General features: G+C 46.2%; 1 protein-coding gene across 2 annotated transcripts in view; it reads right to left on the minus strand.

Moving 5' to 3' along the window:
* Positions 1-11,935: 11,935 nt before the first annotated feature.
* Positions 11,936-23,764, minus strand: part of PLPP4 (phospholipid phosphatase 4) — a 116,866-nt gene continuing 105,037 nt past the window's right edge. Inside the window, exon 6 of one of the 2 annotated variants that reach the window (XM_039870846.1) lies at positions 11,936-12,510. In XM_039870846.1, the coding sequence (XP_039726780.1) occupies positions 12,311-12,510 (200 nt within the window). In that variant the 3' untranslated portion in view covers positions 11,936-12,310. The remainder of the gene's footprint in view (positions 12,511-23,764) is intronic. The other variant, XM_039870845.1, reaches the window with a different exon arrangement.

A 23,764-nucleotide genomic window follows, 5' to 3' on the forward strand; every position in this document is an offset into this window, starting at 1 on the left:
GATGGACTGGGCAGGAAGAAGGCGGTACACTTGACCGCGTAGGGAAATGTCCCTGGAGGAGGGACTGATGCCCCCTGCTAGATGGGGATCAGTTCAAAACCAAGGCTAGTGTCTGACTCGTGTTTTAGTCTATGGGCTTATGTCTGGCCCATATTGGCATGGAACAGAAACACAGCACACCGCAACCCTGGGCAAAAATTCGGGGCTGTGGAATAAGGGGGGCAGATACAGGAAGTCCTCCTGGTGGAAAGGGCGGGCTGTCTAGGGGACAGAAGGTGTTCAAAAAGCCACCGCTTCAGTCTTCCTGACCCTCAGAATTCTCTCTCTCTATAGAAGAAAGCATGGCTAAATATGACACCCTCCCGCCTCCGGATGACCAGGAAGACAAGTTGTATTTGCCATTTCCTGTACCCTCCTGCTTCTGGACTCAGCAGCTGGAACACATCCCTCCCCAGGGTGAGCAGGGCCCTGAGCTCTGAGCTCATCGATCTCCTAGAACCTCAGCCCCTGGGCATCTGTCTCAAGCACATGCCGTTCTCCTTGCCCTTGCAGGTTGACTTTGCCTTGGCCAAGGGCTCAGCTCCTCCCACGTTCCCCAACAGGAAGCCTGACCAAGCACATGATAAGTTTAAGAAAGTGTAGCAAATGGCACACGAGTTTACAAATTGCGAAGGACACGTTGTCCCTCCCCGGCTTCTGGCTACAACTCCACAGCAGTTCTCGTTTTACTGGTTCCTGTCCTTCCTGTTCCCTCAGGGGTGGTGTTCAAATATTTAGGAAGCAACCACTATGCACCAACAGGTGCCTGGAAGGCCCCCTCATGGTCAGGTGTCGGTGGCTAGATTACATGTAGCTGGACTACATGGGCCGTCCCCACTGGTACAGGAGTATTTCAGTGTTTTAACCCTAGTGGGGTCTTATAAGTGGATATTTGTCCCAAATCTCTACCTCCTTGTCAGGAGAGCAATTCAGCAGGTGCCCTAAGGGCACTTTAAGCTCTGCAATCATCATCCCCAGGAAGGGATGGGGTCCAGAGCCAACCCCACCACGACATTCCATATAGTTTTCCTTCCCCTAGAGCATTGCTGAGGCATCTCTTTGGCAAGAACCTCACCATGCAGCCCAGGCTGCTGGCTCCCTTCTGCTGCCAAACGTCACAGACCTTTCTGCAGGGTCTGACTCTGTAACAATCCATAAGGCACTAACTACAGCTATAATTAAACTGCAAAAATCGATTCAGCAGCAGCACACAGCCGGGGAGGGATTCGTCTCCCGCAACGTCCCCAGCGACCCATAACCCTCCTCTGGCTGCCGTGGCATGTGGCGCAGGGCATGATGTCAGCAGCACAGACGCCCGAGTGCTCCTCGGGCTGTTGTTTCCACAGCAGGGGTCTGGGAATCAGGCGTTGGAGCTGCAGTGACAGCAGCGTGGGAAAAGAATCCACAGGGTAAGTGCTGTCCAGATGAGACACTCTGAAGCTGAAACTCCAAGAACTCTGAAGCGAGGACGTAAGGTCGGGTAGCAGGAAGGGACCAGCCAGGCTTGGGTGTGAGATTGGGCACAGAGACCTGAAGCCAGGAGAATAAAGGAAGAAAATGATCCAGGCCGAAGTGGAGGCAGAACCCCCAACACTTCGGACTGAAGATTTTATTGATAAAGACTGCCAATCGGACTAATTAATTGATCTGTATATCTGCTTAAGTTGTGTGTGTGTGTGTGTGTGTGTGTGTGTGCGCGCGCGCGTGTGCACGCGCACGCAGGTTTATTCCACAATGTGAATTTCATTTCTAATGATTCCTTCTGTTATCCTCATAAAATTCTGGATTTAAAAGGAATTTCGGATATTGTTAAGGTGAGGTGATAAACTAAAAATGCATTGGGCATGAGTGCTCTGCAGCCTGGACTGGAAACAGCCGGGAACCACGCGCCTTTGGCAATTCCTCTTTTACGTGTTTGCATGTGCCTGAACCCTACTCCTCCCCCACCTTCCTGACGGTATGTCCACCGGGAACCCACGATGCGTTCTTATTGGGAAAAGTCTTTCAGAGGCAAGTAAGGATCTCAAGATGAGATCACCCTGGATTAGGGTAGATCCTAAATCCAATGACAGGTATCCTTATAAAAGAAGAGAGTTATAAAAAAAAACACAGAAGAGAAGATGATTGAAGACAGAGGTAGAGATTGGAGTGATGCGTCTACAAGCCAAGGACTGCCACTGGTTGCCTGCAGCCACCAGGAAAGAGGCATGGAATGAATTCTCCCTCAAAACCAACCCTGCCAACACCTTGATTTCAGACTTCTGGCCTCCAGACATCAAGAGGATAAATTTCTGTTGTTTTCAAACCATGCTGCTTATGGAAATTTTCATGGCAACCATGGGAAGCTAAATTACTTGGTAACTGGTGACATGGGAAGTGGCATCTGATGCTGTCCTTGGAGTCAGAGAAACCTGAATTTGAGTTCGAATCGTGCCTCTACCATTTTCTACTGGAACGACTTTAGACCGAAGATTTCTCGGCGTTCCCCTCTGTGCAACAGAGATAGTAAATACTATTTATTTTACAAGGTTGTAAAAATAAAAGCAAAAAACCAGAGCATCTGGCACATAGTCGGTATTAGGTGAATTTTAGGTTATTATCATGACCTATTTTTAGAAGTTGGTCGAACACCTAAGTTAATGATTAGTTAAGGGAAAGACAGGAAAGGACACGAGTTACTTGGAAGCAGGCGTTCCAGAAAGTGACGCTGGCTCCTCCTCTGAGCAGAAGTAGGGATAGAGGACATTTGGGAGAAAGACTAAAGAAAAAAATTATTTTATTTTATTTTTTTGCTGTATTTGAAAAGAAGAGAGAGGAGGAGGAGAGAGAGGAGGAGGCTGGGAAAGACACAGGGGAGGACTGATTTTAAAATGAAACAAGCATTGCTATTTTGGAAGATGAATGGGGGGTGTTGCTCTGTGTTTGGGAGGAGGATGGAAATGGAAAAACTATTATTTTAGAGGACAGAGGAAGAGAGGCTGTAATTAAGGAGGTGTATGTATCCCACATGCTGGGTGATTAAATGAACATGTGTTAAGGGAGGGAATAGAAAGAAAAAGCCTGTGAATTTCCTAATCAGGATGCTTCCAGGTAACAATTGGGCACCTGCCATCTCCTGGGTTGGGGGTGATGACAGGTCACAGAGAGATTTCTAGGCAACTGCTCAGCATGAGGTAAAGATCACTTGCTGGGAATCATGTTGGGCAGAAATTTAAAACACCCCAAAAAGGTACAGACCATGACCATGGTGTCTCATGAAGCTTGAGCTAGTCCTGGAGGTGTGGTTTTAACAGCAGGGAGGGTGGAGTGTGTTCTGGGAGGAAAGAACAGGTTGGGCAAAGACAGCGGGTGCATCGTAAATGATGGGGGTACAGGAGGAGGGCAGGGCATGCAGAGTGTATACAGGAAGCAGTGGAAGAGAAAGGGGAGAGAGACTGGGGCACCCATCACTCGAGCACGAGGGTGCGATAAGTCGTGCTTAGGAAGGTCAGTTGGGCAGCTGTGTCCAGAATGAATGAAAGGGAGAGGAATCCTCATAGTGTTTTATTAAAACATTTAAATTAGTGCTGATGTTTAAGAATCAAGAGATTTTACTTTAAAGGGAAGATTATTGGCATCTCTCAAAAAAAAAAAACAGAAGTTCTGGCAGTGCTGGGTCCACATTCTGGTGTGGGCTCCCATGGGCTTTCTATGCTGCGTGCTGGCATTATCTTCTATGTACATCCTGTCTAGGCTGAGGCCCAAGACCTTGGGGACGAAGACAATACATAGTCCACATTGGTTTATGAGATCAAGGTCTGCACCTGTTGTCACTCTTCAGCAAACATGACTGGGACCAGGGTGGGTCCGTATTGATCATGGGAAGGGGAAAGAATTTTTTAAGCCAGTCTTAGCTGGGTATCGGTGTGGGTGTCCTGGACAGGGAAGATCAGGGCCTGGTCGGCCTGTGCATCTCTACCATTCTCCCCTAAGCTGGACTTATTTATATGACTCTCCCCATGGAGTTACAATCTCCTCCCCAAGCCCAGTCCCTGTGTCCTATTTTTCATTCAATTGCTTATTGTTGGTGAACTGCTGGCAGAGGTCACAGTGCAACGAACAGAGCAAGAAACAAGGAAACCGAGAACTTCCATTTTCTGCCTTGACAGAGTGACTAGTGCTACACTTGTCTTCTCATCATTATCTACTAAAAAAACCAAACAGAAACGACTGTTGTTCAGACATTGGACAACAGGCAGCATGAGACCATGATCTCTAGAGAAGAGAAATAAACAAGGTTTTCTGCCTGGAGGCATCTTCCAGATCGCAGTGCAGGGAGAGACATGCCAAACAGAACGCAGTAGTGTTGCTGAATGAAGAGACACACAGAAAAGTTCAGAGAGATTAAGGCAGCTCCAAAGGCAGAGTACACAAAGCGAGAGCTCCAGAAGTCTGCATAGGTGTTCCCTTGAGTCTCTGGCTGAATACTAAGCTGCAAATTTTCAGAACGAAACTCCATAGAACTGAGTAAAGAACAGAAACCTGTGAGCTAAGAGCTGAACAATTCACGAAGGGTGGGGAGATATTTTAATTCCAAGCCAGTCAGAGTAGAGAGACCATGTTGAGTATCCAGGGTATTTAGTAAAGACTTTACAAGGGCTCTTGTAGTGAGGCTAAATAAGCCCTAGAATAAAGGCTACTTGAAGTCCACTCTAGTGAAGCTTAAAAGCAGGCCTCCACAGGCTCAGTTTGATCTTCAAATAATTTAACTGCCTGCCAGAGCAATGTCCACCTCTCCTTAAATGAAGGCAACGAAATCTAGATGTTCAACAAGGTAAAATTTACACTGTCCAGCATACAGTTGAAAATCACTGAACATGCCAAGTGGTAAGAAATGGTGGCCTATAAGTGGGAGACAATTTAGTCCATAGAAAACAGAGAGCAAGAAACAAAATTCTTAGGTGTATTTTTGTCTCTTATCCAAATTTTCCTTCTCATAATTAGCAACTGATTTTACCCCTGTCAGACTCGTTGAATACAAAGCTACTTCTGTTTATCTGCCATCTGATGTGCTTGACATCTAATTAACTAAACATTTACAAAAAATCCTCAGAGACCAACTGACAGCCTTTGCTGTGAAAGAGCCAAAGGCTGGGCTTGCTTGGATGGGATAAAGAAATCTGTTCATCCATGGCCCATGAGAAAAACAAATACCAGAGAAATTCTTTCCAGGGAGATGATATGTCCATCTCCTTTTCCACTTCTCTGGGCTTTGTAAAATTGTCTCCCACCCCTACTTCTTCAGCCCCACACCTATGGCAATTTCAAAGCTCATGATTAAAGATCCATATAGCAAATGTTAGCAAGCTCTCAGAAGATGACAGCAGGAAAATACAAAAGTGAGACTATTTGGATGGCACCTTGGTTTTCTCTATTATTTGGGGGAAAATACGCCAAATTACTTTTTTTCTTTCATGAGTGACCCAACATTCAATAACTATGATTTTATAAATAGCTATTGCAGCCTGCAGAAAGTGGCAGTCACCACATCCATAGACTACAGTGTGCCAGAAGGAAAGTTTCCCATCTGGGCTTCTAAGTGGTAGTTTAGGAACTTAGATTTTGCTTAGATTATAAAAATGTGATTAATTCAAATTTAAGACTTTATTTTATTGTAGGCGTAGAGAATTAATGTAAATATTTTAAAGGCATATAATAAAAAAAACTAATTGATAGAAAACTATCATCATTCAGGAAAAAGCTTTAAAATTATTGAAATTCAATGGGAAAAAATAATCTTATGGATCTTTAAAGAAGGAATTAAAATGATCACTTTGGGAAAGATTTAAGCCTTTATTACAAATGTCACCCCTCCCACATACACACACAAGCCTCTTGATGTATAGATTTGTGTGTGAAAGCAAGTATCTGCCCATAAAGGATGTTTGTCCACTCACAACATGCTGAGGCTCACTGAACTGCAGGACCATGCAATAGCTCCCAATGTTATTATGTTATACATCCTGGAGTTTGTGCCTTCTGCCTTGCCGCTTACTCGTGTCATTGTGTGGGTGGCAGTGTTCTGGCCAACAATGACCATGCACAGTATGGGACTGAGAGACTTTTGTAACCATCTCACTGGATTTTGAGAGCTCTCCAGAGCTGACGGCACAGGGCTAATTAGAAAGGCAATTCAAGTTGTGTACCAGATAATGAGGGGAAATGACTATGATTTAACTTTTACCTACTCTTGCTCCCTGTGGGGTTTTTGAAGAAAAGTAATCACCTCCTCATTACTGCCAAGTGTTACTCGGTGTATGTTTTGCTGTAGTTGTTCCGTTCTCTGGACTCACTGTGAGTCTTAGAGTTATTTGTTTCCAAATAGCTTGAGCTTCTTTTAGGTGTTCCATAAGATCACCTCTTAATTTCCAAGAGTCAACTGTGAAACACAGACTCTCAGTAGTTAGTTTGACATTTTCTCCAGTGTGTGAATTCCCTGTCAACACACCCTGCATGTGTCTGGTCTCTGCTCGCATGTCTCCAGACAGGGAACTCACTGCCTCACTCAGAAGCCTATTTCTCTATTTAAAAAGTTCTTAAAATGGAACCGAAGTCTCTTTCCTACTTATTGGTTCTAATTCTTCCTTCTGCCATGCAAGAAACAAGTCTCGCAAAACAAGACTGACAAATGATGGCTCTTGTGCCATACTTTGTTCTAAACCCTTGAACCACTTCCCAAGCCCTATCAACACCCATATGACCTCCCCTCTAGCCAATGATACTACAGTAGAATTCTGACACTCTGTTTGTTTTTCCCTTCTTTCTCTGATTTTCCCCTCTATTCTTTCTTCCTTCTTCTCTTTTCCTTCTTTCCTTCCTTCCTTTCTTCCTATTAAGAAACATATACAATTTAAAACACTTCAGAAACACCATCACATGTCTCCATTATTCCCCACAATCTTTTTGGAAGCACCAGATTAAGATCTGCTCCTAAGAAGCATACCTCTTTGCTCTATAAAAATGAAATCTTGGATCCTATGTACCCAAGGAGTCATGGTGAAAAGTTTGCTTTGGGGTCTTAATTTTTTCACAATGTCAATATCTATTAGACTCAAGCCTCAACTTTTCATTTGACTACACATCTTCTGAAAGCAAAATGAAGATGGGAGTCAAGACACTAAGTGGCTCAATTCAGATGACAAACTTTTTGGTCTAATGTAGCAGGTGATAGAAGAAAAAGTATTTCACGAACATGAGGCCTTCTAGTAAGAGTCCTAAACTTCCATGTGATCACGTGACATGAAGACAAGGCCTCTGAGTGCATGACAAGCTCAGTGACTCCTTCTCCCACTAAGTCGTGGTGCTTCTCTTTTCATAAACATAAACCGAGGTCTTAGAAATGCCCCACCTGCCTGCAGGAGGCTATGTCATCCATGCAATGAGGCTGCTATTACAACCTTTCATGAAAAACTAATAGCACAATTGTAAAAATAATTTATAAATGGTATTTAACGTGTTTCATCATCGCCGGTAATATGAATGGTGTAGTGATCCACTTTCTTCTTTTTTCTATGAGAAACAAACCACAAAGATTACATGTCTCCCTCAGATGACATTGTAGTAAGAATGGATTTAAATGTGTATTTAGTTATCTCTATACACTTTTTGGAGACACTGAACAGCCATATCTCTACATTTTCCAAAATGGTATCAATAACAGGTTGCAGTTGTGGCTCTGAGCCATCAGATAGAAATGGAAGTTGCAGCCCAGCTGTGCGTTCACACTCAGGCTGATGAAGGAAGGCTTTGGAATTTAAACCAGCATGTTGTAGTGCTTTGCATTCAGCTTGCATCATCCAACACAGAAAAACACTGCTTCAGTGAGGGATGAAGTTGAATAACACAAAGTTCCACTCTACGGGTTCCAAGTGTCAGCTGGAAGGAACGAATGCCACGCCTGGCTCAAAGGCTGAAGGTGATCAAGAGAAGGAACCAGGAGTAAATGAAACTCATAAAAGGAAATGCAAGGCTCAGACAGACTCAGAGAAAGGAGACCAGTGGGAAGGGGGGAAGTGGGTACTGCTTGTGTTTTAGGGCTTGGACTCACTGTTACTGGCCCTTGCTGAAAGCAGTGCTCATTCTGTTTAGTCACATAACATGCAAAATGGAACTGAATAAGGAGGCAAAGGGAATTCATTGGCTCATGTAACTGAAGAACCAGAGGCATGTCTGGTTTTTGGTACAATTGGGTTGAGAGACCCTAGTAATATTATCCATTTTATTTCCCTGATTTCATGGCTCTGATTTCCTCTGTGTGGGCTCCACCTACAAGCAGATGTGCAGCTTCAGTTGGTAAGATGGCGGCAGCTGTTTGAGGTTCCCAGCCCATCCTCACAGCAACCTTAGGCAAAAGAGAGCTTCTCTTTTTTCAGTGGTTCCCACAAAAGTCCTGGAATTGAGTCTCAGCAGCTCTGATTGGTCTGCTGTGGGCCACATGTCCATCCCTCAACCAATCACTAAGATCAGAGGGATGTGATCTTCTGATTGGCCAGGCTAGGTCACATGCTTCACCTCTGAAGCTGAGGTGTGGCCAGCCCCACATTTATCACTTGGAGGAGGGAAAGAATGAGTAGTTCCCCCCACAAAAAAAGTTGAATGCTATCAAGAGGAAAGCTGCAGGACAGAAAACAGAAGTAGGTCACCACCTCGAGGTAACAAAATTGATTGAAGGGACTGGGGAAGAGGTCATGGATAGCAAGGGACTCCTAAAGGCAACGCTAACTAGCAGCTTCATTTGCCATCATCCCAAATCAACCCATACATTCTGGGGACTCTACAGTTGACTAGGGCGCTGCTCTTTCCAGTCATCCTTTCGACTATAGCTATCATTGAAGAACTAGGGCTCCCGACGTAGTCATGTTGATTCTCCATCAACAACAAAGACAGAACCCAAACTAATATCATAATAAATTATCCTACCCTTCATGGACCAGCCAATAGGCATTCAGCACTATTTATCCATCTTCTAGCTGTTAGAAAAAAAGAAAAGACGAGTGTGAGGATAACTGTAAAGTTTTCAAAGGTCTTTCTTCCTGAAAGGACAAAGTTTAAGAGGTTCCTCTCTCCAGTCCCAGAATGCGACAGCTTTCACACATTTAAAGGGATGTTTCGCTCTCCACGAACGGCCTAGGTGTTCAGCGTAGGGGAGCCCGAAGTTCCACTGCAGCCCGCCAAACTCATCATGCAGCACCCATCAGCACAAGCGCCCCAATAATACACGAGAGAGACAGACACACACAGAGGGACAGATGCACCAAGCAGCAGTGACACTCTGGCCGAGTGGAGAAATGAGCTCAGGAGTCACAGACACACAGAGAGACACAGAAACCCAGAAAAGACACTCTGGAAGACACGGAGACAGAAAAGGAAACACTTAAGAGGAACTGCGAGAGTCAGCGCACAGCAGCGCTGAACTGCAAATTAAACGTTCTATCGCTCCCCAAACTTAACTAATTTCTCATTAAAGCAGTCGCTATACCACTTAGGCACCTGGGGGAAAAAATCATTTCATTTAATGGGTGATGTTATTGCAAACCTGCTTCAAAGCTCAGCCTCCTAAAGAAGTAATGTATTTGCTATCCGCTGCCCGCCCTCATTCCCCAGACATTTCTCCATGTGGACTTGGTGTTTTGAATTTGCGCCCCCAAAGCCCGTTAAAAAGTCTTGGCCTTTTTGGCAAATGCCTCTCGGCTGTAGGTACATTTTAATCAGCAGGCCCACAGCTTTAAGTGTGCAATAGACAGCTTCTCGCAAGACCTTTGTAAATCAAATAAACTATATCCCATGAGGACAGATTGGGGCATTTGCTTTATAAATTCATTTGATGGTCAATACTAGGGTTAAGAAGAGGCGACTTTCGTTAAGTTGGTTGGTTTGTTTTGTTGAATGTAAATAACCTCCTTCAAGGTATCTGGGTTTGGTTGGTATCGTAGTTTTTGCTTCTCTCCCCACAGCCCAAACGAGGTAACTCTGAGCCTTCTGATATACTTTCAGGAGAATGAGCATCCCATCTCCTATAAGAAGGGAAAGGGCAGTAGATTTTATTACTTAGGAAGGCCCAGGAAACTATGGAGTAACTGGAATGCCACACGATCAGAAATCAGGAATGCTCTCGCTTTAGGATGTGTCACCTTGAGCAGGTAACCTAAAGTGGATGAGCCAAACTTCTAGAAATAGTGGGGAAAAAAATAACACGATGTGCCCATTCATTAATTCAGGAACCTATCCAGGACCCCCACTGTACCAGAGTCTGTGCCAAGCCTTGGGGATAGAACTGTGAATGGGACAGAGGGATCCCTGCTCCCGTGAGACCCACACTCTGGTGGGCACAGAAAGGGGAAAAAATGATATTCGTTTGCTAGGGCTGTAGTAACAAAGCACCACAAACTGGGTCCCTAAACAACAGGAACGTCTGTCATATAGTCTGGGGCTAGAAGTCCAAGATCGAGGTGTCGGCAGGTCCGTCCCTTCGGAGGGCTGTGAGGGAGAGTCTGTTCCAGGCCTCTCTGCTCGGCTCGTAGTGGGCCCTTCGCATGGTCTTCCCTCTATGAGTGTCTGTCTCCAGTATGCCCCTCCCACAGGGACACAGCCCTACTGGATTGGGGCCCACCCCAAAGACTTCGTTTTTACTGATCCCCTCTGTAAAGGCCTCATCTCCAAATAACGTCACGTTCTGAGACCATCAGGGTTAGGACTTCAACACACGAATTTTGAGGGATGCGATTCAGCCCATAAGAATATATGAATAATGTAACTGCGACATAAAGGAACATAATAGGAAAATATGAGAGAAAAATATGTGTGTGTGTGAAGGGAGTGGAGGACCGGTGTGGGGAGGGGAGCTCTGAGGAAGAAAAGGAAACTTCTAGGATGAGAACCCAGGCCTGCGTCTTGACTGCGGTGGTGGCTGCACCACCCTATACAATGATCCGAATTTGAAAAGCCAGGCGCTTTAAATAGGTGACGTCAATTCTGTGCAAATAACGCCTGACTGATGAACACTCATCCGCCCTCTGGCCCTGAGTGGAACATGGATTAGGGAGAGCAGCTGCATGTGGCAATAGGAGGCACCACAGGAGTTTAGGTGACAAAGGGTGGCCACTCGGACTAGGGTGGCAATAGCGGAAGTGAGAGGAATAGGTAAGCGTGAGGTGTATTTTGAAGGCGGGACCAAGAAGAGTTGCTGAGGGATTGGGCGAAGGGGATCATAAGGAAGACACCATCGGGGGTGACGCCTAGGATTTGGGCTTCAGCAGGTGGATGAGTCGCTGGTGGCCCCACAGCACACAACACGCTGACTGAGAAAGAGCAACCGAAAATAAAGCACCATCGTTTCGGAGACCTCTCCCGCCCAGGGCAGAGGACAGCCAAAGAATATAGTCTCCTTTCCATTCTGTCCCTTGAGAACAAACGGGTGGGAGCAGGGGCTCCAGGCCACAGGGGCCTGAGAATCACCTGTGGGTGAATGTTCGCAACACAGGTTCCTGGCTCTCCTTTCCCAGAATCGGATTTAGGAGCTCCAGGGTGCCACCCAGCAACTGGCAATCATATGGACAAGGGACCCACCCCACCCCCGTGGGAGCAGTAACCTGAGGGCTGGGAGAGAGGGAACAGCAGCCCCTGTCCCACCACAATCTACAGCTGAACCTGGAATCAGACGCAGGCTCTGTCTTCACCTGAAGCCACTGCGCGGGGGGAGGCTTTGAACCCCGATGCCTGTCTGCCCTGGTCCAGATACGCTGAGTCACTTCCCATGCCAAGAGCTCAGGTCCCTGCGGAGGACACACAGGCTACCTGAGTGTGAGGCTGCAGCACGGCCTTCTCAGAGGCCTTAGCCATGAACCCACGTGTCTCTAGATGACTTTCCCCACACTGACGGCCAACAGCACGTCTTCCAGGTGGGAGGTTTTATTATGTTGTACAACCATGGGAACACAGAAAGGCGGCTGTCACAGCAAACATTTCAGATAGAAGAACCGACCGAGCTGGACCCACCCCATCCTCCTTCCACATGTCTCTGGGGGACGGTCTCTGTGTCCTTCCTCCGCAAATTCAAGAAAGTTGAAAGTGGGCATTTAAAGTAGCAGGAACACCATCGGCAAAACGGAAGCAGAAGGATAACTTTGAGAAACAGATGATGAGAAACACACTACGGAAAATCTCTTCTATAGTGTTACAACGTCGGGGTGGAAGAGTGTGCCCTGGGCTCACATTCATCCTCCCGAGAGACTTGTCATACGGGGCCTTCCGTGATGCCCTCCAGAGGCACGCCGGGCACGCTGTCCGCTGTGGGCCTCTCGTCTTTCTTCAGCGAGGTCGGGACTCGGAGACTGACGTACGGTTTGTGACAAGCTGTGTTGGCCAGAGGCGGGTAGTGCTGTCTGTAGCAAATGTATGCGAAAATGAGGCCGATGACTCCACCGACAAAAGAATCTGGGCAGGAAAAAGCAAAACGGGAGAAATGCGTTACGATTCATTTCAGTGTGGCCAGCGGTGTTTTCCAGAATACTTTTCCCACCTGCTCCAGCACGTGGTTTGCTTTTTGGAGCCCCTGAAAGAGAAACTACGCTGGAGGTATAAGTCTCGGTGGCCTCTGCAAACTTATCATTTCTAGAACTTAAACATTCCTTTAAGATGTATATTTGATTCCCTCTTTGTCTCTTTACTCAGCGCCCGAGCATTGCGTGAGCTCAGATTTGCATTCTTGATTTTTAAAATCGGTTCCAAAATCTAGAAGAATTCCAGCCATCTCTGGAATCTCTAATACCTCCAGGAGCTGCAATTTCGTTTTCTTTAGCAAGTTCCCGCTGGGGTCCTGTGATATTGCTGGTGTGCCATGGGAACCCAGTGGGCACCCTGATCTCTGCCTTGTAGAAAGTGACTTCCAAGGGAAGAAATGAACCTTCTGAGGCACAGACAGAGCGAATAAAACATTTTATGATACAACCAGGATTGGCAAATCAACAGACCTCCAACGAGCTGCAGACTCCATCAGTTGGAGGGCGTTAGGGGGACAGATGAGGTAGGAGAGGCATCTGCAGGCGAAACAGGCCCCTCCACATGGGGCAGCCCTGTGCCAAAGACGACATTCAGCCAGTGCCCAGCAGAGACAGCAACACACCCAACAACCCTCATGTAGTATGTGTGCAACTGTGCGCTTTTAACCGTATCTATGGATTATTCTTGCCAAAAAGACCCGAACACGACAGAACTCCTGCCCTAACAAAATAACCTTGAACTCTTATGAAGGTCGCTGCCATGCTGTACCGTTTTCCTCCATTTGGGGGGGGGAGGGGCGAGGGGAAGCTTCCACTTTCACATTTATTATCTTGTTGCATCACACAAGGCAGGGAGCGTAGGCCCCAATTTACAGAAGAAACGCAGACTCAGAAAGGCCAGTGGAGCTCTCCGAGATAGCCTCGTTAGTGACAGAGCTGGACTTGAACTCTGGTGTCCTGCACCTGTGCTGCTCGGAGGGGCCGTGCTTGCTTTCTGGAAGGTTCAGTCCAGGCTCTCTGAACGCAGCTCTCAGAGGGTAGCAGGCCATGACTGCAGGGCAGTCCGCCCGGTCTCCCTTAACCCATCAGTGCTCGGGCGTTACGTTTCCATATACTTCCCAGGGAGCAACACACCGCATACTGACCTCAGTTTAAAGCACGAGTTCATGGTCCTGTGTCTCCCGCAGGGGAATCTGCGGTAGCTTCAAGGAAATGTATCTTTCAAAAAAAACAAACTGTTTAATGCTTAGCTATTTGTACCTCATTTCTCCCTTTTTTTCTTTTTTGAGCCTGTTATAGGTATCCTGGATCTATCTAGAAATATTGGGATATTTTTTGAGAAAAGGGACAATATTTTGACATTTTACTTTCTTTTGATGAATTGCTTTTACCTTCAGCATTTTTCCTAGGCTAATGGTAAAACATTAAAAAGTTCTATAATAGCTTTAAGCTCTTTTAAATAAATTTACTACAGAAAATTTTACTTACATAGAGTGGCAAAAATAGGTAAAGAACACAGGCATTTTTGGAATGGCAGCATGAAGGTCTACTGCATGCTGGCCAAGTGCCCAGTCACTTTTCTGGCAAGTAGAGTATGGGCACAGCAGCTAATAATGGTTTTTTAAGTGCAAATAAATGAGGTTATTTTCCCGATTGAAATATTTCCCACTGCACTTAAGGAAGGGACCAAGTCCCCGTGACCTTCAAGGCTGCACACCTGGTCCTGCCGATCTGTTCACCCTCTCTCGCACCTGCAGCCACGGCCTTCCCTTCCGCTCCTCAAATATGTCTTCTTCTTCCCTGTTCATCCCTCCACAAACGCCGTTCCAATCCTGGAATCTCTCTCCTTCGCCCCCTCCCCTATTCAATTTCCATTCATCCTCTGGAGCGCAACTCAACATCCTTCTGTGATAAGGCCTCACCTGGACTCCAGACTAGACCAAGTCTCCCAGGTATACACTTTAACTGCCCCGCTCTCCGCTCCCTACATGCAGTCAGAATGGAAAATAATGAAAAATACGCAATTGTTTAACATTTACATTGGATTCAAAACTCCATGAAGGCAGGGGCTGTGTCGGTCTTGGCTGTTGATACTTCAATACCTGGAACAACACTTTGCTCACGCAGGGAAATTGACGAATAGATGTGTGTGCTGTAGCTCAGGGGGCAGATTCTGGTTGTTGTCCTGTGTGTGTCCTTGTGGGGGCCCCTTACCCCTCTCTGGGCCTCAGTTACAGCATCAGTAACATAAGAGCAGTGAACAGCTGCATGGTGGCCAAGAAGCCTTCCTACCTAAGTGTTCCAGGAGTTTGATCCCCAGTGTCAGCCTACTGAGACTGAGCATTCACATTCTGTGGAAACTGTGCCAAGGCATATTTAGAAAGTAAGTCATAGCCTTGATTGGGATAAAACATCACTTAGAAACAAAAGTCATTCTGACTGGTTAAAGAGACTAAATAATTGTGGCTACCTCTTCTCTACAGCTGCACAAACACAGTGAGACTGAGTAGCTGCCCTCTGAGCTACTGCACACGTATTTATTCGTCTCTTCCCCTGCGTGAGCAAAGTGCAGAAAGGCAAGAAAAACATATTAGTGTCCACTCAGCCCTGGTGAGTAGCCATCAAGGTAGGGGTAGCGTGAGGAAGACTACCTGAGAGGCAACAGTGAAACCCAGGAGCCCATACCCACTTCCGGTACGAGCACCTGGAGCTGGGTGGGAGGAAGAAATTTTCCTCTACCCTTCCAGGTTCTTTCAGATGGTCTCATAATCAAATCGACACGAGATAGATTAACAAGAGAAAATGACCAAATTTAAATACATATGTAGGTACAGGAAACCCACATACATGAAAGAGTCAGAGATCCTACAGACATGAGAGGTTCAGAGACAGAAAGGTAAAATGTAAGGTAAAAAGCTAAGGATGAGGTAACGTACCCCGGGCTTCAGTGATGAGGAGGGTAATTCATAGACGATGAGAAGAGCAGACGTTCAGTAATTAGATGTTTGCCCTTATAGAGAGGTCATGAAAGTTATCATAGGCAAGGCCCCAATTAAGATTCTTCTACATAGTTAAGGACGGGCAAAAGTTTCTCCTGAACCTGCAGGATCTCAGTCACCTTCGGCTCAAAATAACCCACGTGCCAAAGTGCCTCATCTTGGAGAAGCTTGTTCGGAATCTGTTTAGGGCCTTGGGAAGATCTCCAAGACCTCCTTTCGCCCTCAACCTGCGACTCCTCTAGGCTGAGGAATCCTTACGCAAAGACACTGCAGCCCCAATACGGCAAGTCAGGGGACCTCTGAGCCTCAGTTTTCCAGGCTCTCAGAGACATCTGCCTCACTGTGTTATGAGGATAATTTAATAAGACCACGCTTCTAAAGATCGTATCACAAAACAAGACCTTAAAATATAGCGTCCAGAAAACATAGTGCTCATCACCATTCCTCTCCAGAACTCCTGGGGGCTTTTTATAACTTCCCCATCCTTCACCTCACACAGCAACTCAGTAGTCTAGAGTTCTAATCTCTTCAGCATGGCCAAACTTGATAGCATTTTAAATAAACTTTAAATGAACTTAGAAAATGGCTGTCACAAGAAATCCAAAAGTAATGTGTACCATGAATTCCTGAGTGGGGTCACGAGCTATAATTAATGTGATTAAATCAGGTTCCTCAAATGGAGAAGCTCCTCCCTTCTGTATCCTATGACTAGCACGCATAGAACATGGCAGGGCTTTGTCTAGTTCAAGGTCTTAGTGTAGCACTATTGTTTTGCTTTCCGTCCAATCCCAGGGAACAGCTCCATGGGGTGTTATTTTCATTAGCATCTGAAATGATGCACAACATCAGCATTTGAGCCATTGACTACTGAACAGACCAAACAGCAAAACTTACAAATAATGTCTTTTGACTTTCTATTTTCTGTGCTGGGGAATTTCATTAGGTGCATCACTGACCAAGACATCAAATCATGCCACATATGAGTTCCCCAGGCTTATTGATGAGGAAGCGAGCGAGCGCATGGTGATTCCTGTGGAGGCTGTTTTCCCATTTAATGGAATGAGTGAGAAGTGTAACTCGGGTACCACCAGAATTATCACACGTAACCAGGGCAATGAAAGGTTTAGCCAAGCCGCCTACTCAGCAAAGTCATTCTGGGATTTGTTTTTTATTACAAAGGTGGTAAACGAGATTCAAATAACAACTTACTTTCTGAGGGAGACTGTCATCAAGTGCCTCGAGTGGGCTATTGTCACTGATGAACTCGTATCCTGTAGGGCATGTGTGAATGAAAGAGCAGGAGGAGAACAAGAAGGCTTTTAAAAAAAAATAATTGTTTATTTTTCGATTACAGCTGACATACAATATTGCATTCATTTCAGGTGTACAACATAGTGACTAGACATTTATAAAACTTACACAGTGATCACCCCAATAAATCTAGTACCCACCTGGCACTATACGTAGTTATTACATTCCCATGACTATTTTGCAAGCACCAATTTGTATTTCTTAATCCCTTCACCTTTTTCATAAAGCCCTCCAACACTCCTCCCAACTGGTTTGTTCTCTGTATCTATGAGTCTGTTTCTGTTTATTTTGTTCTTCAGATTTCACATATAAGTGAGATCATATGGCATTTGTTTTTCTCTGTCTGACTTATTTCACTCAGCATAATACCCTCCACGTCCATCCATGTTGTTGCAAATTGTAAGATTTCATTTTTTTAAGGCTGAGTAATATTCTGTTGTATAGATGTACCACTTCTTCTTTAATCACCTATTGATGGGCACTTAGGTGGCTTCCATATCCTGGCTATTGTAAATAATTCTGTAGTGAACATAGGGATACATATGTCTTTTTGAATTAGTGTTTTGGATTTCTTCAGATAAATACACAAAAAAGGAATTGCTGGGTCATAAGGTAGTTCTAGTTTTAATTATTTGAGGAACCTCCACACCGTTTTCCAAAGTGGCTGCACCAATTTGCAACCCCACCAACACTACACAAGGGTTCCCTTTTATCCACGTCCTTGCCAACACTTCTTGTTGGTTGATTTATTTATGATAGCCATTTTGACAGGTGTGAGGTAATATCTCGTTATGGTTTTAATTTGCATTTCTCTGATGATTAGTGACGCTGAGCATCTTTTCATATGTCTATTGTCGGTCTGCATGTCCTCTTTGGAGAAATGTCTATTTAGGTCCTCTGCCCATTTTTAAAATTGGATTGTTTGTTGTTTTTTTGGGGGGGTGTTTGGTTGTATGAGTTCTTTATATAAATTTGGGTATTAATCCCTTATTGGATGTTATTATTGACAAATATCTTCTCCCATTCAGTGGGCTGTCTTTTTGTTTTACTGATTGTTTTCCTTTGCTGTGCAAAACTTTTAAATTTGATGTAGTCCTATTTGCTGGGTAGAGCAGTCTTGGTTGTAGGTCTTTGCTTTTCATCACTTTGAATATTTTGTGCCAATCCCTTCTGTCCTGCAAAGTTCCCATTGAGAAATCAGCTGACAGTCTTATGGGAGGTCCCTTGTAGGTAACCGTCTTTCTCTTGATGCTTTTAAGATTCTTTTTGTCTTTAACCTTTGCCATTTTAATTATGATGTGTCCTGGTGTGGGGCTCTTTTTATTCATCTAGTTTGGGACTCTCTGTCCTTCCTGAACCTGTATGTCTATTTCCAGGTTAGGGAGGTTTTCAGTCATTATTTCTTCAAATATGTTCTAAATCCTTCCTCTCTCTTCTCATTCTGCTATGCCTATGATGCGAATGTTGGAATGGTTACTGTTGCCTCAGAGGTCCCTTAAACCATGCTCAATTTTTTTAAATCCTCTTTTCTTTTTGCTGTTCTGATTCAGTGTTTTCTGCTACCTTGTCATCCAAATTGCTGATTTGATCCTCTGCTTCATCTCATCTACTGTTGATTCCTTTTAGTGTATTCTTCGTTTCAGTTATTATATTCTTCATTTCTGAATGGTTCATTTTTATATTTCAATGCCCTTTTCTATGCTTACTATCCCTTTGTTGAAGTTCTAAGTTTCTTGAGCATCCTTATAACCAATGTATTGAACTCTGTATCTGGTAGATTGCTCGCTTCCATTTTGTTCAGTTTTTTTTCTTTCCTGGAGTTTTGTTCTGTTCTTTCATTTGGGACGTTTTTCTTTGACTCCTCATTTTGGCTGCCTCTCTGTGTTTGTTTCTATGTATTAGGTAGATAGATCTCTCAGTCATGGCAGAATGGCCTTACGTAGTAGGTGTCCTGTGGAGCCCAGTGGCACAGTCTCCCTGATCACCTGCACCAGGAGCTCCAGGAGTGTCCCTTGTGCGAGTTGTGTGTGCTCTCCTGTTGTAGTTGAGCCTTGACTGCTGCTGGTATGTCCGGGGTGAGACTGACTGTGAAAATTGGCCATGCCTATAGGGTACAAGCTATTGTGTATGGGCTAACCCCACTGGATTTGCTCCAGTGGGCTCTGGTGCCTGAGACCACCCTTTGGGTGTGCCATTTGTGGGATAATCGGGTGGTGCTCTATTGTGGTCTGAAGCTGGCTGGCTTCCAGGTGCATTTATTCTGGAGCCTCTTAGGAGAGGCTCCCATGCAGGCCAAGGTCAGCTGCTGCCTGTCACCACCTAGGGCTACCTGGTAGGAGCTACAAAGCCACCCACAGTCGGTCACTGTCTGTGCTGGACCTAGAAGCACGTGGGAGAGGCCACACTGCAAACCGAGGTCAGCTGCCCTGAGTATCCAGCCTGGGACAGCTCAGGGCACCCCAAGGCCTGATACCATCTGCTGGCTACCCATAAGGCTCAGCCACTGAAAGAGCTTCATGTGATATACATGAGTTGGGTGAGGTGGGGTCCCAGGGAGTCAGCAGGGTGAAGCAAGTACATCTCACCAGGTTAATGCAGGTTCAGATTTGGCCATGTGGGAGGGCTCAACACAGGCAAGACGGTGCCCACTCAGGCTGCATGAGAGGAGGACTTAATATGGGGACCATGGTGGCTGTCCCACCAGCCCTTGCCCTGAAGCCACATAACTCAGTCTATCCCCGTATGTCTCTGGTAACTCCTGAGCCGCTGACCCTCTGCAGGAGCCCAGGGTAAGTACCTGAGAACAAGCGAGTCTCTGCGATAGCCCTTCCAGAGGACTTCTGGGTTTCCAGCAGCCTCTGTCTCAACAGATGAACATGATCCCTACCACTTTTCACAGTCAGATGCTGTGGGGGTTCTTCTTCCTCACGCTGGTGCTATGGGCTAGGGAGGCCGATGTGGGGCTGGGACCCTTCACTCCCCATGGGGGAATCTCTGCAGCTGCAATATCCCTCCCGATGCTCAACCAACACATAGGGGTGTGTGGCCAGCCCATTTGGTGTCTCTGCCCCAGCTACTAGTCTTGACATGGCTTCTTCTTATAACCTTAGTGATAGGATTTCCATTCAGCTAGTCTTCAGATGATGCTCCAGGTTGATTGTTCTATAATTAGTTGTAATTTCAATGTGGTCATGGGAGGAGGTGAGCACAGCATTTATCTACTTTGCTTTCTTGACCAGAACCTGGTATTTGTCAAGCAGGATTTTACTAGGGAAAACATGGTAGCATGGGACGGCAGGATTCAAAAGGGGAATACAGGAATCTCAGTGTCCCTGGAATACAAATACACAGACTCCTCACTCAGCACTGATGTCGTTCATTCATCGCACATGTATTGCTTGGTAACAGGTGTCAGGTGTGCTCCCTGGTCCTGGGGCATGAGCCTAAAGAACACAGATAAGCTCCACAGTCCTAAATAGTGATAGCCTTGTTAGTGAGCTGCAGCTATGATACATGCCCCGAAGGAGAAGTGTGAATCTGTGAGATCACCCAGTGGGGTGGCCTGGCTTTCCTGGACCAGGGGAGTTTCACTGAGGACATGACCCATGGGCCAGCTCTGCAGGATGAGTAGGCGTGAACCAGGGGAAGTGGGAGGTGGAGGCAGGGAGGGCACCTGCAGTCTCCGGGCAGAAGGAGGAAGAGGTGTGACCTAGTTGAGAAAAGGAAGGAAGGAAGGCCCGTCTCTTACCACAGGGGCGGTGTCTCTAATTACGTAGGATGTAAGCTGAGCAGACTTCTGCTGTGGGCTCAAGAAGGTCTTCTATGGGGCTTCAGGGCTCTGTTGTGCCCCGAGCAAGGCCCGGGGCCCCTTGGGCTCTTGGGGCTACTATCTGCGTACCTCTTCTGACCCCACACCTGCAACTCGCTGTTGACTCCCTTTAAGTGCCACGCTTGTCTTCATCTCCCCAGTTATTATTCTGCAAATGTTCAGTGAACGGAGATGCACTGACAATGTTTACAAGATACACTAAACAATCGATACCACGTAGCCCCAAAAGGCCGCATACTGTGTGAGTCCGTGTATGTGCGATGCCCAGAATAGAAAGTAGATTAGTGACTGCCAGGGGCTGTGGAGAAGGGAGGGTGTGAGTTTCTTTTGGGGGGACAATGAAAATATTCTGGAGTTAGAGGTGATGATTGCACAATTCTGAATATATGAAGACCTGCTGAACTGTACACTTTAAAAGGGAGACTTTTTGAATTATACCTCAACAAAGCTATTAAAAGGGGTAGAGGAATCCATACCAGATGGGTCCGATAATAGTGCAAAGAGACCCAGACTTTGAATCAGGCAGACTAGATTTGAATCTTTACCTTTAAAATGGGCACAACCCCACCCCCTTCTCACGGGGTCTGGCAAACTGAGGTGCTGGCCGTGCTCCCCTGCTCTGGCACAAACAAGCAGAAATGCTTCTTAAGATGTGCTGTCAAGTCCCAGGAGGAACACATCCCTTTCAGTCACCATGGCAACATGCAGCATCCATCACAGAGCTTGCCCAACTTGGGACTTTGTATGCCTTAGGTTCCATTATCCAAGATACTAGGGTAAGAATCAGCTCTGGCAAACTCAACGATCCCATGTGACTGTTTCTGTTCTTTTCATTCTACTAGTAAAACTTCCTGTTTCTGTAACTTTGAGTCTCGTTAAAAGAACTTATATAGCATGGAGCATACACGATCTACCTGGTACATTGCGAGCTGGGAGGGCAGCCGCCACGTCTGTCTTCCTCAATGCCATGCCTCCAAGATGGCACGCCTGGCACACAGGCACAAGAGATAAAATGAATAAAGGAATGTTTAAAGTGTAATTTCTTGGTTCATTTTTAAATGGAAGGAACTTGCCAAGAATAAGGTTAATTTTTGTAAAACCAACATAAAGAAAAAGTGGTACTAGTAAGAAAGGAATGTGATTTAGTCAAAATCATTTATTATTCAACATATATTTACTGAGCACTCTTATGGGTTGAATTGTGTCCCCCAAAAAAAAGATATGTTGAAGGGCTAACTAACCGCAGTACCTCAGAATGTGACCTTGTTTCGGTAGAGTCTGTGCAGAGGTAAACAAGTTAAAATCAGATCGTTCAGGTGGGCTCCAATCTAACCTGGCTGGTGTCCTCATAAAAATGGGAAATCTGGACGCAGACACACGCGGAGGGAAGATGACGTGGAGAACACCAGGAAAACACCGTGCGAGGGCGAAGGCCGAGGCTGGCGCTGTGCTGCCAGAGGCCCAGGAACATCTGGGGCCACCAGGAGCTGGCAGAGGCTAAGGAGGACCTTTCCCCAACAGGTGTCAGAGGGAGCGTGACTGACACCTTGACTTCAGACTTCTGGCCCTCAGAACCATGAGACAATTTCTATCGTTCTCAACTGCTCGGTCCGCGGAACTTAGTTACACCAGCCCGAGGAAACTAACACAATACCCACTTTGTGCCATGCCAACAAAAGGGACAGAAATCTCCTCCCACATGGCGATTATGTTCTAGTGCAGAGTTCAGCCAACGGTGTCAACTACTCATTTACTTATTGTCCATAGCTGCTTTCACATGACTACAGCCAAGCCGAACAGATGCAACAGAGACTCTCTGGCCCACATAAAGCCTAAGATGTTTACTATCTGACCCTTTACAGGAAAAGTTTGCAGACTCCTGTGCTAGTGCACAAGGACAGACAATAACCAATACATAACAGATGGTGGTAAATAAGCAAGGCGACAGAGACAGAGAGTGGGGAGGGTGAGCTGCATTTAACGGGAGAGTTATCACAAGATGTCCTCACCAAGAAAGCGACACTTGAGCCAAGAGGAGGAGGAGGGACGGGAACCAGCCACACCCACGTCTGAGAGGAGCACCTTCCAGGCAACGGGGCACAAGGCAGGGCAAAGACCCTGAGGTGGGACGGGCAGCAGGGAGCACAAGAGGCCAGCACAGCACTGGCATGAGCAAAAAGGAGAAGGGGTTTGAAAGTGCCATCGACGAGGCGGGAATTTCGGCAGGGGACTTTGCAGGCCACCACGGGACCAGGGCTTTGATGTCACCGGGGGCTCTTAGCGGAGTAGCACGCACCGGCTCACGGGTTAAAGGCTCACGCTGGCTGCGGTGTGAGGGGCAGAGGAGGAGCGGGGAGGCGGGCAGGGGGCTTTGGCAGTAACCCAGGCAACGGTGGGAAGAGGAACTTGGATTCTGGAAATTTTCTGAACATAGAGCCAAGAGAAACCAGAGACGATCCAGGAAAGCAGAGGGGAGAAGAGTTCTCTGGAGCAAAAGGAAGCAAGGCTGTCACTGCGACTTGGGAGCGGCCAGATAATGGAGAGGACGAGGCATGTGGGATCGTGGCTATTTACTGGATTCGACTGTGCAATCAAGAAACCAGACACACTCTGCAAGGACACTACGCAAGGGGTACTGCACAGGCTGACCACAGTTGCTTATAGCAAAATTGAAATGGAGTCATAAAAATCTCATACTAATGCTGTTAACGGAAGTCTCTAATGAGAGGGACTCGGGCTTTGCTGACGTCTGTGGAGCCCCACGGGGATTCTCGTCGTGATAGACGGCCCCTGGTCACGGTTACTGGGCAGCCACCAAACGAAACCAATGACTTCTTTATCTCAGGCAAGCAACCTACCCCAGACACCCACCCATGCAGTGGCTGAAGCCCTCACAGTTCATCCCCTCTCCCAGCTGGAAACCTTGAGGCCTCCTTGATTACTCCCTTAATAAATGAGTGTCGAATAAATACAGCTTCCCGCCCCTTGAACACTGCTGCTTCTTAACGTGTAATAAGGGAAAGACAGACAGAGCTGCGGTGCTGTGCAGA

Source organism: Pteropus medius, unplaced genomic scaffold, assembly GCF_902729225.1.
Source record: "Pteropus medius unplaced genomic scaffold, Ma_sr-lr_union100, whole genome shotgun sequence".
Lineage (NCBI taxonomy): Eukaryota > Metazoa > Chordata > Mammalia > Chiroptera > Pteropodidae > Pteropus > Pteropus medius.